General features: G+C 56.8%; 5 protein-coding genes across 5 annotated transcripts; 4 read left to right on the plus strand and 1 right to left on the minus strand.

The window, feature by feature from the left end:
• Window positions 1–599: 599 nt before the first annotated feature.
• EsH8_I_000912 (triacylglycerol lipase family protein) lies at window positions 600–2,564 on the plus strand (the record flags this gene model as incomplete). The annotated part of the gene is made up of 4 exons (XM_083268325.1): window positions 600–659; window positions 778–908; window positions 974–1,790; window positions 1,845–2,564. The coding sequence occupies 4 exons, from the start codon at window positions 600–602 to the stop codon at window positions 2,562–2,564; spliced, it is 1,728 nt and encodes a 575-aa protein (XP_083118763.1).
• A 4,675-nt stretch (window positions 2,565–7,239) lies between these two features.
• On the plus strand, window positions 7,240–7,872 carry EsH8_I_000913 (uncharacterized protein; the record flags this gene model as incomplete). Its single annotated transcript, XM_083268326.1, has 1 exon — window positions 7,240–7,872. The coding sequence occupies one exon, from the start codon at window positions 7,240–7,242 to the stop codon at window positions 7,870–7,872; it is 633 nt and encodes a 210-aa protein (XP_083118764.1).
• A 1,043-nt stretch (window positions 7,873–8,915) lies between these two features.
• Window positions 8,916–10,073, plus strand: EsH8_I_000914 (SGNH/GDSL hydrolase family protein; the record flags this gene model as incomplete). Its single annotated transcript, XM_083268327.1, has 1 exon — window positions 8,916–10,073. The coding sequence occupies one exon, from the start codon at window positions 8,916–8,918 to the stop codon at window positions 10,071–10,073; it is 1,158 nt and encodes a 385-aa protein (XP_083118765.1).
• A 631-nt stretch (window positions 10,074–10,704) lies between these two features.
• EsH8_I_000915 (Indigoidine synthase A like protein-domain-containing protein) lies at window positions 10,705–13,346 on the minus strand (the record flags this gene model as incomplete). The annotated part of the gene is made up of 4 exons (XM_083268328.1): window positions 10,705–11,680; window positions 11,740–12,033; window positions 12,090–12,763; window positions 12,906–13,346. 4 exons carry the CDS (start codon window positions 13,344–13,346, stop codon window positions 10,705–10,707), a joined length of 2,385 nt encoding a protein of 794 aa, XP_083118766.1.
• Window positions 13,347–14,412: 1,066 nt separating this feature from the next.
• Window positions 14,413–16,191, plus strand: EsH8_I_000916 (WD40 repeat domain-containing protein; the record flags this gene model as incomplete). The annotated part of the gene is made up of 1 exon (XM_083268329.1): window positions 14,413–16,191. One exon carries the CDS (start codon window positions 14,413–14,415, stop codon window positions 16,189–16,191), a length of 1,779 nt encoding a protein of 592 aa, XP_083118767.1.
• Between the last annotated feature and the right edge of the window lie 68 nt (window positions 16,192–16,259).

Raw genomic sequence — 16,259 nt, forward strand, 5'->3', positions numbered from 1 at the left:
CGGCAAACCCGAACGCTGCTGCTATTCCATACACGATTGAGCTGCTGCACCTCCCTCCAATTGCTGGTCTGAGGTGCGCTTTTGTCTTGGGCCGAGCCAAACCACGCGCTGCTGCAGGTGGTCGAGTCAACAAGTACCTTTCTTCCTTTTGGCCTGGAAGAGCATACGGGTTTCGACTCGTACAGCAGACATCTGTCTCTATCTCTCCCTCTCTCTCTCCTCTCTCTACCTGTCTGGCCTGACCTTAGCGTTCATTGTCCATCGTCCATCCATCTGCCCGCTCGTTTGTTACCCGCGCGTCTTATTGTCGACTGATCTTGTCTGGCCTGCTAGACTCGCTGCAGTACCGGTCTTGCAACTCCTCCCTCTCCGTCTCTACCCGTCTCGCTTTGCCTGTCTTTCCCGCCCAAACCTACTTTGGACCTGGAATGCAGACGCTCTCCTAGACAGACACGACGCTCGCCACGCCCCACCCGCACATAATGCCATAATACCATGACCACCTCATATCAGTCGTCACTATCCTCATCAGTATTGTTAATTCCCTCTAGCTTGGGATCCTCCATGGTCTTCATCGCAAGAGTCGCCGTCGCGCAACCATGGGAGTAGTCGTTGCGCTCTGGCAAGTGGCCGTAGATGTGACGCACTTCTGGCAACAGGTACGTGTATTCGAAGGTTTCCTCCAAGGCGCACGTCACCTGCAGATTGGCATTCGCTCATTGATGGGAGGCAGCCCTGCCTGCACGACCCGTGGCTGACGTTGATGCGTATGCACAGAAACTCCGCGATTGGTACACACGCAAACCTCCCGTCGAACTCTGGCTGGAACTCCTCCGCCACGCCGAAGCCTTCGAAGATTGGGAAGAGGCCGCCCTGCATCTAGATAACCTGCTTGGATTGGACCTGTGGTGAGGAGCAGTTCATTCGTGACATTGTCTCAGGATCACATGCTGAAGTCTTCGTGCTGCAACAGGAGAAATAACCCAACATCCAAGTACTACGACTACGGCCTGATCAACGAGCGTCTCAACTCTCTGATCACTGCGAGAGATGATGGCAACCTTAACCAGTTGGTCAACCTCCTTCGCTCCGGTCTCATTCGGAACCTAGGCAACATCACCGCGCCGACCCTTTACAATCGATCCTTTGCAGGCACCAAGTACCTGATTGAAGAGTATATCACCCAAATTGCCGAAGCAGTCGAGGACATTACCCATTTGCCAACGACTCCGACCTCTGACGGCCATGGGGCACCTGTCGGTTTGACAAACCAAATGAAGTTGGATTTTATCCATGATACCAGACAAGCCTTTGGAAGGAGTACCCTTGTCCTGCAGGGCGGCGCCATTTTCGGAGTGTGCCATCTTGGTGTTGTAAAAGCGCTGTTCCTCCGAGGTCTGTTGCCACGGATTATTACTGGAACTGCAACTGGCGCTCTCATCGCCGCCTTGGTTGCTATCCACACCGAGGAAGAGCTCCCCAATGTGCTCAAAGGGGAGGGGATCGATCTGTCTGCGTTTTCCAGCAAGTCGAAAGCTGAAAAGGGGCCACAAAAAGAGCAGTCATATGCGACGAGGTGGAACACGCTCTTGAGAAGACTGAAGAGATTCACTCGCGAAGGCTATTTTCTCGACGTGAAAGTCTTGGAGGAGTGTGTGCGAGCCAACGTGGGCGACTTGACATTCGAAGAAGCGTACAACCGAAGCAAGAGGGTGTTAAATATCACTGTTGCAACAGCCGACCAGGGGGGCGTTCCGACGCTACTCAACTACCTAACTGCCCCGAACGTGGTGAGTCGACGTGACCTTACTTTTTGGTCGTGAATTCGACTGACACTGTTGCAGCTTATATGGACGGCCGCAGTGGCCTCGAATGCCTCCACAACCAGCCTCTACGGTCACCGAGAGACCACTATGCTCTGCAAAGATGCACATGGGAAGATTGTGCCATGGGCACCGGCGAATACGATCGATTTCCATCATTGGACTCACGTGTCGTATTCAGATCGCGAGTCACCGCTCCTCAGGATTGCCGAGCTTTTCAACGTGAACCACTTCATTGTCAGCCAGGCTCGGCCTTATCTCATTCCATTTTTGCAGAGCGACATGCACGGCCCATCGCTCATGGAAACGCGGAACAGCACGATGTCGATTACAGCCTTCATGGCTCGTATGGTGGGCCTGGAGCTCAGGCACCGCTTACGCCAGCTCGATACGTTGCGCCTCCTCCCAGCAGGTATCCGGCGCTTCCTCGTCGACGAACAGGTGCCAGGCGCGTCCATGACTCTGGTCCCCGAAGTGACTGCCAGTGACTTTGTGCGGCTGCTTGAGACTCCGACGAGGGAGACACTAGACTACTGGATCTCGAGGGGCGAACGGAGCGTTTGGCCCGCCGTTGCTGCGCTTCGGATACGTTGCGCCGTCGAAAACGAGTTAGACAGGTCGTACCAGACCGTCCGGAGACTAAAGGCGGGCGGTCTCAGGAGGAAAGGTTCAACAGCGGCAGCATCATCAATGGGCGGCAACAAAGAACGGCGAGCCAGCAGCTTGGGGGCCGCATATTGATGGCGTCAACTAGAAGCAGGCTGCGCGTAGCGGACGTTGAATTATATGCTACCGCGGGGGGGTCACGCCTCAAGGTCTTGGCTTTTGTCTCGATACATGCAAAGTCTACCTTGATGTCCGATGTGCCACTCTCTTGCACGAGACGCATTGCAGTTGGGGGCGGCTTATGTACAGATGCAACTCGGCGTGGTTGGCTGAGACAAGCCAACCATGCATGGTCAACAAATGGGGGCCGGCTGGGGGTCTTGAGATCATGTGGGAGAATGGGGAAGACGTCGGCAGTAATGAGAATCAAGATGTTCTCGAAAAATGCCTCTTTCGGACCACCGATCTTACTTCTGGTGACGGACTTGGGCAACGTGCAGGGAATTCAGCTAGGCCGGGATGCAGCGCTGTGTTCCAAGTGATGCATGGAAGCAGTGGGGTCGCTGGGAGATGCGGGTGTTCATAGTTTGAGTGGCGCAGGAATGCGTCCAGTAACAAATCGGATGACCTAGAGTATCATGAGTGTCTCTCTGCTTGATCCCAAATCTGGAGACCGACGAGGTGGGCGCTCGGTGAGCGTATGTCGAGCGTCGAGCATTGCCGTGGGCGGAACGCCTTATGCGCGCGCTCTCTTGCAGACACTTGCATGATCGATTTATTCCCTCATAGTTGTTTCTTCGCGGGCGCGAGTAAACACTGGCTGCCAATGGTCCGGATCGCCGGGGGAGGCTTCCCCGGGTGCCTCTATGTCGAATGAACGGTGCACCTTTCGCGAGAGGCTCAGGCACGACAGAGCGTGCGAGTGGAACAGGGGTGCGGCAATGGAAGTCGAGGAGAAGGAGGAAGAACATGCAGGTCTTTGGGCAAGGGGGGACTGGCGCAAGGGGGGGCTGGCCGGCGCAAGGGGATCGGCGCGCGCTAGAATGTTTCTCGAAGCCTGAAATGGTAGGGGGGTGCACGAGGCCCAAACCTTTGCAGCAGACGGACGGACAGGGCTGGAGCGAGGAGAGCCAGTAAGGCGGAATGGAGGAGATCTTTCGTCCTTGGCTTGCTGGCTGAGCCGGTACAACGGCTTCTCAGGCAAGGTATGTTGGCCGGAAGTATTTCGCGCAGTGGTCACAAGGGACGAGAGGACCTTGGCTTGGCAACCGGGTCTCCTAAATAGCTACGGGCTGCGACTCGCTATCTTGTTTCTCTCGCTGCGTCTCAAGGGAGTCGGGGAAGGATTCCGGGGCTGGTCGGAGTCGGCCTCTGCGATTCGAGCTCAAGGGTCGGGGAATTGACCCCCCCCCCGTCGCCTAGTCCTTCTTTGCTGGCTCTTGGTAGCATTACATTGCGTTGGGACCAAGTCCCAAGTCCTAAAAGTCCTAACATGGGAATTTTAGAAATTAGCCGGAGTCTAGGACTTGCGCCCGAGAAATGTGGTTCCCAGATTGAATCCACCGTCCGGTGCAGGCCGGGCCTGTGCCGTCAGGTGATGAGGCATGCGTCGAAGATCTTTCCTACAGCAGTGACCACTTGGGCACGCGGTGGCCCCAAGGTCTCTCATCTTGCACGGGCCGAACTAGCAATGTCCGAAAGCTTGCGTCCATATGATTGACATGTACGGTATGGGAGACGCTGGGTGGTTCGTCAGCCTGCATACGTCTCTGCACTGAAATGGGGCCGCCGGTGTGGCCGGTAGCGCGTATGGAGTAACGCAGCATTGGGGAATTTTATGTACGCTAGAGATGAAGAGACAACCGGTCTGCCTGCCACCGAGCTGGATAGCCCAGGTGAAAGCCGATTGGATCCGAAAGGATACGGATCAGAGCAAGACGCAACGCCAGTAGCGTCCTGTGCTTGGAGTTGCATCCCGATGTCGTGACGTCAAACCACTGGGATATACAAAATCCCCATGTTGTCTCAGTACCTCGATGATCGGTGTCCATCCCCGACACCTGGCCTGGCTGGGCGGTTAAGGTAAAGCGACAGGCATGAGCAAGACATGACATGGCCTCGCCAAGGACTCCACGTCAAAAGTGACTCACAAGGAAAGCTCCGGTTAAGAGAGCGAGCCTTACGCAAGTGGTGGTGGTAGTAGTAGTGACAGCAACTTGGTCGTCTTGCTGGTGGACGGTGCGTTTCAGATCGACCGACAACGGATGCGGATTCGGTGAACAAGAAGAGGCAACGGCTCTTTCTGATGGCTGTTCGGGATTGGGCCAATGATAAGCTCAAGCATTCGTTTTTTGGCGTGCGTTCAGGCCGAATGTAACCGTAAACCAACTGGAATCGAACCCCTTCCATCGGCAATCTCGTATACCATCAAGCGTGAGAGGACGGATCCGGGGGAGCCTTATCGACCTCCAAAGGGTGGTGAGAGGCCAGGATTCGTGCGATGTGAAGATGAATTGAATAATCAACACAGCCGGTACCGTATAAGAGCGCGCCATAGGGAAGTGTTGTCTCATGCCACTGGCGGTATGTGTCGCACAACGTCGGGAGACTCAGGGCCTAGCATGGTTCATTCATGCCCCCTTGGTCAACGATTTCTCGGGGTGCAGCCCCATTGCCAGACGGTGTGCAATCATCAGCCAAGATGTCATGACGATGGCCGATTTGCATCCGGTGGGGAGGAATCGCTCACCTCTTCGGTGAGAAGACTCTCCAAGGTGACGGTTTCCTTGACGATCTATAGGACACGTGCGTTGCATTTGCGGAGACAAATCGGACAGCGATTGACCACTCCAGAGTCAACACGCCCATCAAGGGTCGGCGATGGACTGCGAGACACCTCAAGGGTGTGGGGGGCGGCATGTGTGGTTGCTTGCGACATCGCCCAGGATCTCCTGGGGTATTATGGCGTTCGTACTTTTTAGCGTGTCTCTGGGAAAGGGTACGGCGCAGGAGAGCAGCATCAGGGATGATGCGATGGGTGTCGTCGTCGTCGTCAAGACACACACCAAAAAAGCCAAGGTCTAGGTTTGATTCGGAGACAGGGCTGACGGGTTGCCAGTAACTAAAACCTTGGGCGTTCTAGTACGCGGTCTTGGAGTCACTGAACATTTGCTACATAGCATGGTAGTCATCGAACATGGCGTGCCATTACAACGTCGTCCAAAGTAGGCATAGTCGAGATTCGAGTCGTTGCCGAAAGGAAGACTTATGGTTGGCTGCCAAGTGTATTGTCTCACCCGCGCGAACCTCACGCTTCGCAGCACAACGAGCGACGGGTGACGGGTGACGCGGACGGATTGGCTCATTGTGGGACACAAAGACAAGGGGAACAGGCACGAAATAGTTCGAAAAAATGACGCTGCCAAAGCGCAAAGACGACAAATGGCTCCGGGCCTGCCATTTCATTCCCAGCGCAAATTACTGCTGAGAAGGAAAACAGGGCGAGCAGCGAGCGGCAAAAGGCATTTTTCGAGGGTGGAGGAAGGAAGCCACGGTCATGGCATGGCGGGAGCCTAGGCTCTGAGGCCAAATTCCTCTGCAAAGCAAGGTACCTACTTGAGATGCATGCCGTGCCCAACCCAATGCGCCTTTACCTTGGCGGTTGTGGCTAACACTGACATATTGGGAGTGTGTCTGGTAAGAACAACGCGGGACTGTCGCATACGGAGGGTTTGCATCGCTGGTGCAGGTGCAGGTGCAGGTCCCTGGCAATGGCCTGTCGTAGTACGGATGGATAATGTGCATGGCTTGGGAGCATTTGATCGAGGTCGGAGGAAAGAGACAGGCCGACAGAAACACTCTGCATTTCCCAAAAGGGTAACTCAAAGTGCTGGCTGGGTCAGTACCTTGAGTAATTAAAAGAAAGTACTGTACAGCAGAGCCACACCCCCCGGCCGTTCCTTGTCACCAGCTCCAACTCCGGCCGCAAATCGGACCCCACTTGCGCGCCTTCGGCCAACCTGGGCAAGACACCACTCACTCACCTCACCCTGCCCTGCCTTCACCTGCCCTGCCGTTACCTGCAGACATCTGCCGCTAGACACAGCCAAGTTGCTGCGGAGAACAACGGCAATGAAGAGTGTGCCTGGACAGCGTGGGATGGCATGGGATGGCATGGGAGAAGGGGGAAGAGGGGAGAATAGTTGTCCATCTCCCTTTCAGCTTTCCCACCCATCCATCCATCCATCCATCCATCCATCCATCCATCATGGCCGATCCCACCCCAGCTAAACGCAACATGGCCTGCCCAAACGTCAGCCGCATACGGAGTAGATAAAGTCCCTTCCTGCCCCGTCACCTTGCTCTCGCCCTCTCCCTTTTCTTCAGTATAACACCCATGTATCACAATTCATTGCATCACATCACCCTCATAATTCCCGTTCTCTTGCACTCATAAGAGACACTTGCACCGGCGCTGTTCTGGAACGAATAGCTCCTCGCTCTTCTCTGGAACGAGAACGACGAGGCAGTCCTCCCCAGCTGGTCATCATCGTGAACCGGCCTGTCACCAATATTTATTTTATCTTGACCCTTTCTACGCAAGCCCTGTTAGCTTTCGACGCCTTTCCGTCAGAGTGTTACTGCACAACGTCTGTTCTTCTTTCGACCTTCATCCACTCTAGGCGAGGACCGACGTTGCTTCCGCATCAGTGCCATCCATCACCAGCCAGCAGCTTCACTTGACAGCCGGCGGTACACATACCAAAGATACCCTCCACCTCTCTCGACAACCAACCCCCATAATACCACCATGTCTCATCAAAAGAGCTGCCCCAAGCCAGCCCCCAGCCCCGCCACCGCGGAGGAGTACCTGAACATCGACAACTATTCGCAGGACCGCAGTCCCCAGTACAAACCCTCCAACGAATCCCCATCCTCCATGGCCAAAGGCAGAGTCGCCCGACGCCCTTCAGGCCCGGGTCAAGCCTGTTCCTTGGGCGTCGACCATGATGGCTTCGAGCTGGTCTCTTACAGCGAGGCCACTGCCTCGGGACCTCCCTCTGAGTCAACTGGATCTGACGACACTATCGTCAATGGAACAGTGGTGGATAGGGCAGCTGGGACTCCAACGATTCCCGGATCTGCTCTGACCCAGAATAACATGACCCTCCACGACAGGGTGTCCCCGCTCGGTACCATGAGCACATACCAATGGCTCTGGGGACAGCCCTGCCCTGGCGGCTTCGATATCAAGGACACTTCGTCCAAGGATAGCCTCAAGGTCCGCGTCTGCCGCTCGCGCGTCAGCCAGACCACAGAGGCTCTCGAGAACGAGTTTAGCATGGTCAACCATCCTTCTGAGGCCTTCATTGCGTGTGCTGGGGACTGGGCTGCGGACGTCGCCGCCTTTCCCGCCACCTTCGAGGAGAGCCTGCCCATTTAAGGTAGCATGGTTTTTCTTTTTCTTTTTCTTTTTCTTATTCCTCCTATTATGTCTTCGGGGTGGCATGGTTCCCTTCTCCCATCAGCTCTCAAGGCGCATATTGTCAAACTTTTGGCCATTCATTTTCACCAAACCTTTTGGTCCTTGGCTTTATTGGAAACCGTCGCAGTCTGTGTGTTGGGTTCGGGTTGCCCGTCGCCCGTCAATTCGCTGTTGGATTACCGCTGGTGGGTGTTGTTTAAAAGGATGAAGCACAGTCGTTTCTGGAAGAAAATAAGCATCTTGCCCCTCTTCTTGTACACCGATGTGCACATTGGTGTACCATTGGAATGCCAATCATTGATCCCCGTTTCGACCGTCGTCATCGTTCCATTTCCTTCCGTGACCAAGTCCAATTAACCCAGACCCCTCCCTCTCCAGATCTTCCCCCACCGGTGCTCCAATGAATTGTCTTCATGCGGGGCAAACCGACCCCAAAGCGGGATGGACGTGGGGACGGCGTTGCATCGCATAGGATGAACTCATCTCCCGCTGTAACCATGCAACTCTGATCTCCATGTTTCTCCACGAGGAATCGAATTTAGCCTGAACTTCGACCGGGTTGAACCTATTACCCATTGTGCATCAATCCCGTATGATCGGTTGACCTCGTCCGTCCACATGGACAGCGTCACAACAACGCCAATAAAAAAGCATGTTATATTGAGGGGAGCAGACACAATGAAGCAATGGAGCCCGTACCTGCATGTCGTTATAACGTGCTCGAGGCCCCTTTCTTTTCCTAGGAAACTGGAGCTCATGTCGTGACCAGCTCCCTAGCGTTCGTTTCTCTGTGACCGCTGCCATGGTTCTTCTCTCCATCAAGACGGCCCTCACGGCCATGCTTTTCCTCTCGCCCATGGCACAGGCACGACCGCGTTGCCCCACGCGGGACGAAAGGGATTGGGTTACAGTCTGGGGGACGATGCCCCAGCTCACGGAGCCGGCCAACCTACCCCCAGCGCCCTTTGTGAGTTTCCCCTCTCAGGCCTCAGGAGCCTTGGATGGCGGCTGACGTCCACCAGAACGAGACGGGGCGCGTGTTCCGCGACGCAACCCTCCGCCAAACCGTCAAGGTCTCCCTCGCTGCTTCCACGCTCCGCCTCCAAATCAGCAACGCCTTTGGCGGTTCCGATCTCCCCATCACCTCCGTCACCATCGCCCGGACGGCGAACAACACGGCCGGCACGAGCGGCGTCGACGTCGACTCTCTTCAGGTCGTCACCTTCTCCGGCAGCGGCGGCTTCGTCGTGCCCAACGGGGCCATCGTCTTCTCCGACCCGATTGAGCTGTCCGTCGAGGCGCAGTCCATTGTCTCCGTGACGATATACCTCGCCGATGGCCAGACGACCAACAGCATCACTTCGCACCCGGGCAGCCGGACGACGTCGTTCCTCGTCAACGGCAACCACGTCGCGGACCAGGACCTCGGCGCGGACGCCACGAAGACGGACCACTGGTACCTCATCAGCGCCATCGAGGCGTGGGTTCCCAAGGGCGCTTCGGCCGTGGCCATCGTGGGCGATTCGATCAGCGACGGCAGGGGCTCGACGACGAATGCGAACAACCGCTGGCCCGACCAGCTCCTCGCGCGCATGCAGAAGAAGCCCTCGACGCAGGATATCGCCATCGTCAACGAGGCCGCGGGCGGGAACCGGGTGCTGGCGGACGGCCTTGGGCCGAACGGCCTGGGGCGTATTGACCGGGACGTCATCGCGCAGTCGGGCGTGAAGTACGCCGTCGTCTTCATCGGCGTCAACGACATCGGCACCACGGCGAACACCACGGCGGCGCAGGAGGCCATAGGCGACAGGCTCGTGGCGGCGTACGACCAGATCGTCACGCGGCTGCACCGGTTCGGCATCGCCGTGTTCGGGGCGACCATCACGCCGCTGACGGGCGACGGACAGCCCTACTCTGACCCGGAGAGGGAGAAGACGAGGCAGAAGGTGAATGAATGGATCCGGAGCAGCGGGAGATACGACGCCGTCATCGACTTTGACGAGATTGTGAGGGACCCTGCCGCGCCGGAGAAGCTGAAGGCGGAGTATGACACGGGGGATCATTTGCATCTCAACCCGGCCGGGTACGAGGCCATGGCTGCGGGTGTTGATCTGGCGTTGTTCGAGAAGTTCAAGGACGGGGTTTCGGGCATGGCATAGAGGTTCATCGTCAGGAGGAAGGCCTTCTTTGTGGTTTTTTTGGAAAAGAGATGATGAAGGAGACGTTGAGTCAGAGTGCATGTAAGCGAGTCAAAGATGGGGCGGGGATTCGTCAGACGGGCCATAGGCCATAGGCAGCATAACGAATGGATCACATATGTCATTGGCTGTCTATCGACCGACTGGCCGCTCGCACAGGAAGCCGACTGGAGCGGCTCTCGGTTTGCATATAAGAGGCGGCGAGACACAGTGGCGTCTTCTGTCTCGCCTGCATTCCCTCTGCTCTCGATATTCGCCTCGCCTCTGCTTGTCGACATGCCCAAATATGTCAAAGGCCTAGCGGAAGAGCCGGTCAGCATCGATACTTTGGGGGAAAGATGACATTCATAAGCCCAGAAGTGAGTGAGTGCTCGTAACCGTGCTCTGGACAGATCAGAAAGTCATTCAATGCAGCTCGTTTGCTGCCAGTATAAATACAGATTTAAGATATACACTGGGTTTCGAATCCACCTGAGAGACCTGCCACTTTTTGTCCAATTGGCCACTGACCCAGGAGGATGGGGATGAGAATGATTCATTAAGCTTTCTTTGCTGTACAGCTATTTCTTATACATGGCACACCCGGCGCCCCTCAACTCCTCACGGAGGCCTTCAGCAGACCATCAAGCCTTTCCAGGTCGGGGCTCACACTCTCGTGGCTCTTCAGCGTCAACACCGCCGCCTTCTGCGCAACATCGATCAGGTCCTCAACCTTGCCCCCCTTGGACAAGCCCGCGATCAGGACGCCCAAGAAGGTATCCCCGACGCCGTTGACAGACACAATGTCTTCGACCGCCACCGTCTCCGCCGGCGGGAAGAGACGCATGTACACGCCGCCAACGGTGGGGTGGTCCACGTAGCCTCTCGTAAGCAACCACTTCTCCTCGTTCCTGTCCTTGAGGCGGGGGTCGTTCTTGCCCAGGATCGTGGTCAGCAGAACACCCTTGGAACCCAGCTTCGTGACGAGCGTGGGGATGTACGGCAGCAGGTGGACCATCTGCACGGGGATGCCCGCGTCCGTCAACTCGGTCGACGTGAGTCTCACGAACCGGTCCCTGGCCCCGCGCATGCCAAAGGCATCAATCACCTCGAACCATTCGGGCGTGTCAAAGAAGCCGTTCTCCTTGGCGGCGTTGTACATGGCCGTGAGCTCGTAGTTGTTCGGCGACGCAATGTCGATGCCCGGGTTCGGGAACACGTCGAGGTGCGGGTGCTCCTTCGGGAACAGGCCGATGGACTTGGCCGTCGAGACGGGCTCGAAAGCGACCTTGCAGCCTTGCTCGCGGCCGGCCTGGATCCACGCCCGGATGTCCTTGGGGCTCCAGTTGCCGTCCACGACCAGCCACTGCGGCTTGGTGCCCGCGACGGCGGATTTCCAGTACTCCGGGAAGGAGTGGTTGGCGAAGATGCCCATGTCGGCCATGGCGATCACAAGATTCTTCTCGGCGTCATTGACGGCCACGTACTGGGCGGTGCGGTTCGAGACGTGGTACTCGGATGTCAGTTGGCGAATGTATGTCGTTTCGAGGCCGGAGGCCTTGAGAGACGATAGGACCGTTGCTCCGGCCCTTTTGGTTTCCTTAGCACGGCACGCGAAGGGATCAAGGGTCCAAGGTTACTAGCTTACACATCATCTCCAATCATGCTGCAGAGGCGCACGCTTACGTCCTTGCTGACTCTGTGGGCCGCAAGAGCGACGTTGTGGCCGACGCCGCCGATAGACTGGTTGATACAGGCAGGGTTCGAGGTGTGCATGTGTGGGGCGACCTCCTTGTTGCTTCCAAGGGGGCGGTAGTCACAGCTTAGATCGATCGCCACAGAGCCCGCCACAAGAACGTCTGCTTTGCTAGATTTGGGCACTTCCACTTTAGCTGCGGGCTTCGCAGCGGCGTCATAACCAGAAACAAACGTGTTTGGCGAGCTATCTACGCAGTCAGGGTCTTACTTCTGACTGGGCTACATGCAAAGCTTACTTACGCGGAATCCGAGCCAGCATCCTCAGCCAGTAGCTTCGAGAGCTCCACCGCAATCTTCGTGGCCCGCGCCACGTTGGCCCTCACCAAGACCTTGTTGGCGAGCGTGCTTCGCTCTTGCGTCAGCTCCCTGATCCTGGTGAGCACGTAAGGCGTGTTGGTCGAGCCCGTAAACCCATTCTCAATAGCCTCCGTGACCGCCTTCTCGATGACGGCGTCCATCTCCGCGCGAGGGATGCCGTACTCTTCGGGGATGGGGTTGGCGAAGAGCATGCCAGACTCGATGCCTAGCCTCTCCTGCGCAAAGATCATGGCAGCGGCATCCCGCTCGGTTTGGACTACCAGGGGGCTCCGCGTACCGCTGTCCCGGGCCCAGAAGGCAGGGAAGTCAACCTTGCCGGTGCGGCCGTCGGCGAAAGTCGCAACGAAGGCGCCGTGCGTCTCGAGGAACTCGAGCGTGCGCGGGATGTCGAGGAAGCCCTTGCAGCCAGCGCTCACGACTGCCACACGGGTCCGGCCGAGCTCCGTGAGATCGGCGGAAACGTCCAAGGAGGTCTCGCCGCCACGGTGTACGCCGCCCAAGCCACCGGTGCCGAAGACACGGATGCCTGCAAGTCTCGCAAGGAGCATGGTGCCGGCAATAGTTGTGCCGCCGTGAACCTTCTTGCCTGTGATGCCCTGTGCTGTGTGTGAGCATCTCGGCAGATACCATGAGAATAATAGGAAAGGAGAGGAAAAGGTGTTAAATGAGAAGGTTGTACGAGCCAACTCTTGTCGTGGAACAAAGTCAGCGACAGAGTGGTCCTTAAACGGAACTTACCAAGCCCACCAAATGAGCAACATCTCTCCTTGACACCTTGCTAGCAGTTCCAGAGTCAACCATCTGGGCCACTTCTGCTTCGGTCAAACCAACAACGGCCTCGCCGTTTAGGATACCGCAGACGGCCGGCACGCCGCCACCCAGGCGGACGATTTCCTCTAAGCCGAGGTCATTGCCCAGCGCACCGTGAGTGTAGATGGTCGACTCCAGGGCAACAACAGGCTTGTTGGTAGCAACAGCATCGGCAACCTCCGGGGAGACGCGTAAAAGATTCTTCAGACCGGCCGGGGTCTGGTAGGCAGCTGCACTCATATAACGACGATCCGCCTGGGGTCGACTGAGGACTGCGCCCGCGGGAGCGACTCGGTTTGAGCTCCTGCAAAGCTGTAGTTGAGAAAGTGCATGCCTCGCCAGCCGGCAAGACGAGCGTGGGACAATCATGTCGGCGGACCGCGGCAGGTCAGCAGTGCCTCGAGACCTAATGTGATTGCTGTGATACGAGTGACCTGATATGACAGATAGAGACTCCCGCTATCGATAAGAAGACTGCGAATGAACCCGGTGTTCACTTGGAATATAGTCAAGAACTCACTGGCCCAGTCGCAATTCAATTGAGCCTGTCGTGTGTTTCCCGGGTAAGTTGTTGCTTGTTTTAAATGTTTAATGTGTGAGATTGGAGAGGCCGAGGTTCACGCCCTGTCGAGTACATGGTATGGTGATCCACAAATAAAGTACAGTTCAAGATCCACTACGCCACACTGTCTATGGCTTAGCTTTAGCATAGTTTCGCAACACCGCGATACTGCGATACTGACTATCTCAACTTAGTCACCATGCTTGCACAACTATCCAAGATTCGATTATGTAGCTTAAGTCTTACGAGGATTGTTGATGAGAGCAAATAACAAAAGGAGAACACCTCTGTGAATCTCGATGTTTCTATGGCAAGAAAATACCCTCACCCCTAGGCCATCGGCGATTGGTGCATGTGAACATTCATTGATAGTTGCTGAAGAGTCTAATTATGAGTGACCCATGCCAAGGGGCGCAAAAGCCAGAGATAGTGGGTATTGGCTGATACTTTATACAGATACGGATACTCAAATTCGATACAAGACGTTGCTAGTTTTCCAATAAATGATTTGAAGATACCCAATCGGCCAATGCTGTTGAATGACGGAGAATATTAACAACGTCTTTTTTAATCACCAAGTGTCGACATTGAAGAACACTGCAACCAGGGAGACCTAAAAGGTGCCAGTCAGCTATCGGCTTGAGGGGTTCAAATGCCCCGCAGTGCAGCCTTGTAGCTATGCGAGCTTTGATTGGGACTGTTCCCTTCGTGGCTATCTAGCTAGTCCAATCAATTCTTTGACGTCCATGCAAGGCTGAAGGGCCCAGTAAAAAAATTCTGGACGTCCTGGATCAACCGCCCGCATACTCCCACCTCGCTCCGCCGGTGCGCTCACGACCGAAATTCTGTCGAAAAATTCCCCAACCCGCGACAATGGCAAAGGAGCAACCGTTCGAGGAGTTTTCAGATGAGGAGGAGGTGACCTCCTCGGAGGAGTCTGAGCTCGAGGAGGAGACCCCCCGCCAGCGCAAACCGAAGCCCGTTTTCGACGAGAAGGATTCCGACGAGGAGGAGCTCGAGAAGTTGGTCCTGGGAGGAAAGGCGGACTTTCGCGAACAGCTTTTCCGGAACGATGTGCTTGGCGATATCGAACGGTTGGAGAAGGAGCAGAACCTCCAGCTCGTCAAGCCTGACGAGCCCACACTCGAGGATGTTGCCGACCACGATCTCTTCTTCCTCGACACTGGGGTCCCCTCAGCAAAGGGCTCAAAGGCCGGGAAGGCGGCCCAGCAAGAACCCTCCGCGGCCGCAGGAGATGCGCCCGCATGGGAAGACAGCGACGACGAGCGATTGACCATCTCCCTGGCGAACGCGACGAGGTTACGGAAGCTGCGACTTACCGAGAGCGAGGATGTCGTGAGCGGGGCCGAGTACAGCAGAAGATTGAGACAACAATTCCTCCGTCTGAACCCCCTGCCGAAGTGGGCTCAAGAACCCGAGGGACGACCCGCAAAGAGGAGAAGACGCTCGTCGGCCGCCGCCTCCGACTCCTCGGTCAGCTCCGACGAAGAGGGCAGCGACACAGAGCTCTCCGCTGCCCCTCTGGAAAAGTTCCTCCGCGATGTCCACCGTCTCGCCGGCAGAGACTCCACGGGCAAGGCCCGCCTCAGACCAGAGGTCATCGACATCCAGCGCACACGCGAGATCCCCGACACCCACAAGGCTGCCGTCAACAACCTGTCCTTCCACCCGAAATACCCCGTCCTCCTCTCCTCCAGCGTCTCCTCCGTGCTCTACCTTCACCACCTCAACCCGACGGCCCACCCGACTCCGAACCCGATGCTCACCTCGGTGCAGGCCAAGGGCGTCGATGTCCGCCGCGCCGAGTTCCTCTACCCGTCTGGCGAACAGATCTTCTTCGCTGGCCGCCGCAAGTTCTTCCACAGCTGGGACCTCGAGACCGGCCACGTGCAGAAGACGTCCCAGATCCAGGGCCACAAGCTCGAGCACAAGACCATGGAGCACTTCAAGCTCAGCCCCTGCGGGCGGTACATGGGCCTTGTGGCGTCGACGAGAAAGGGTGGCGGTATCATCAACATCATCAGCACCGAGTCGAGGCAGTGGGTCGCCGCCGCGCGGCTGGACAGCCGGCACGGTATTGCCGATTTCGCGTGGTGGAGCACCGGCGACGGTCTCTCCATCCTCGGCAGGGACGGCTCCGTCGGCGAGTACAGCATGGTCGAGAGGAAGTTCGTCGCAGTATGGCATGATGAGGGATGCGTCGGCGGCATCGTCATCGCGCTGGGCGGCCACCAAGGCCCGGAGCTCCTGGGCGACGACCGCTGGGTCGCGGTTGGATCCAACAGTGGTATCACCAACATCTACGACCGCGAGGCTTTGGTCAAGACGTCCAAGACAGGCGAGGTCACCATTGAGGAGCGTCCCGAGCCGACGCGCCGCTTCGAGCAGCTGGTCACCCCCATCACGGTGCTGACTTTCTCGCCCGACGGCCAGCTGCTGGCTTTCGGCAGCAAGGAGGAGAAGGACGCACTGCGTCTTGTTCACCTGCCTAGCTGCACCGTCTACAGGAACTGGCCTACGGCGCAGACGCCGTTGGGCAGGATTACGACTGTGGCGTTTGGGCGGAGCAGTGAGCTTCTCGCGGTTGGTAATGATACGGGCAAGATTAGAATGTGGGAAATACGGAGTTAGAGTACGAAAAAAGGACGTGTGTGTGTGTTTATCTGGTATTTGGCGAGAGGCCTGCCTAATTCCATCAT

This window comes from Colletotrichum jinshuiense, chromosome 1 (genome assembly GCF_051148585.1).
Source record: "Colletotrichum jinshuiense chromosome 1, complete sequence".
NCBI lineage: Eukaryota > Fungi > Ascomycota > Sordariomycetes > Glomerellales > Glomerellaceae > Colletotrichum > Colletotrichum jinshuiense.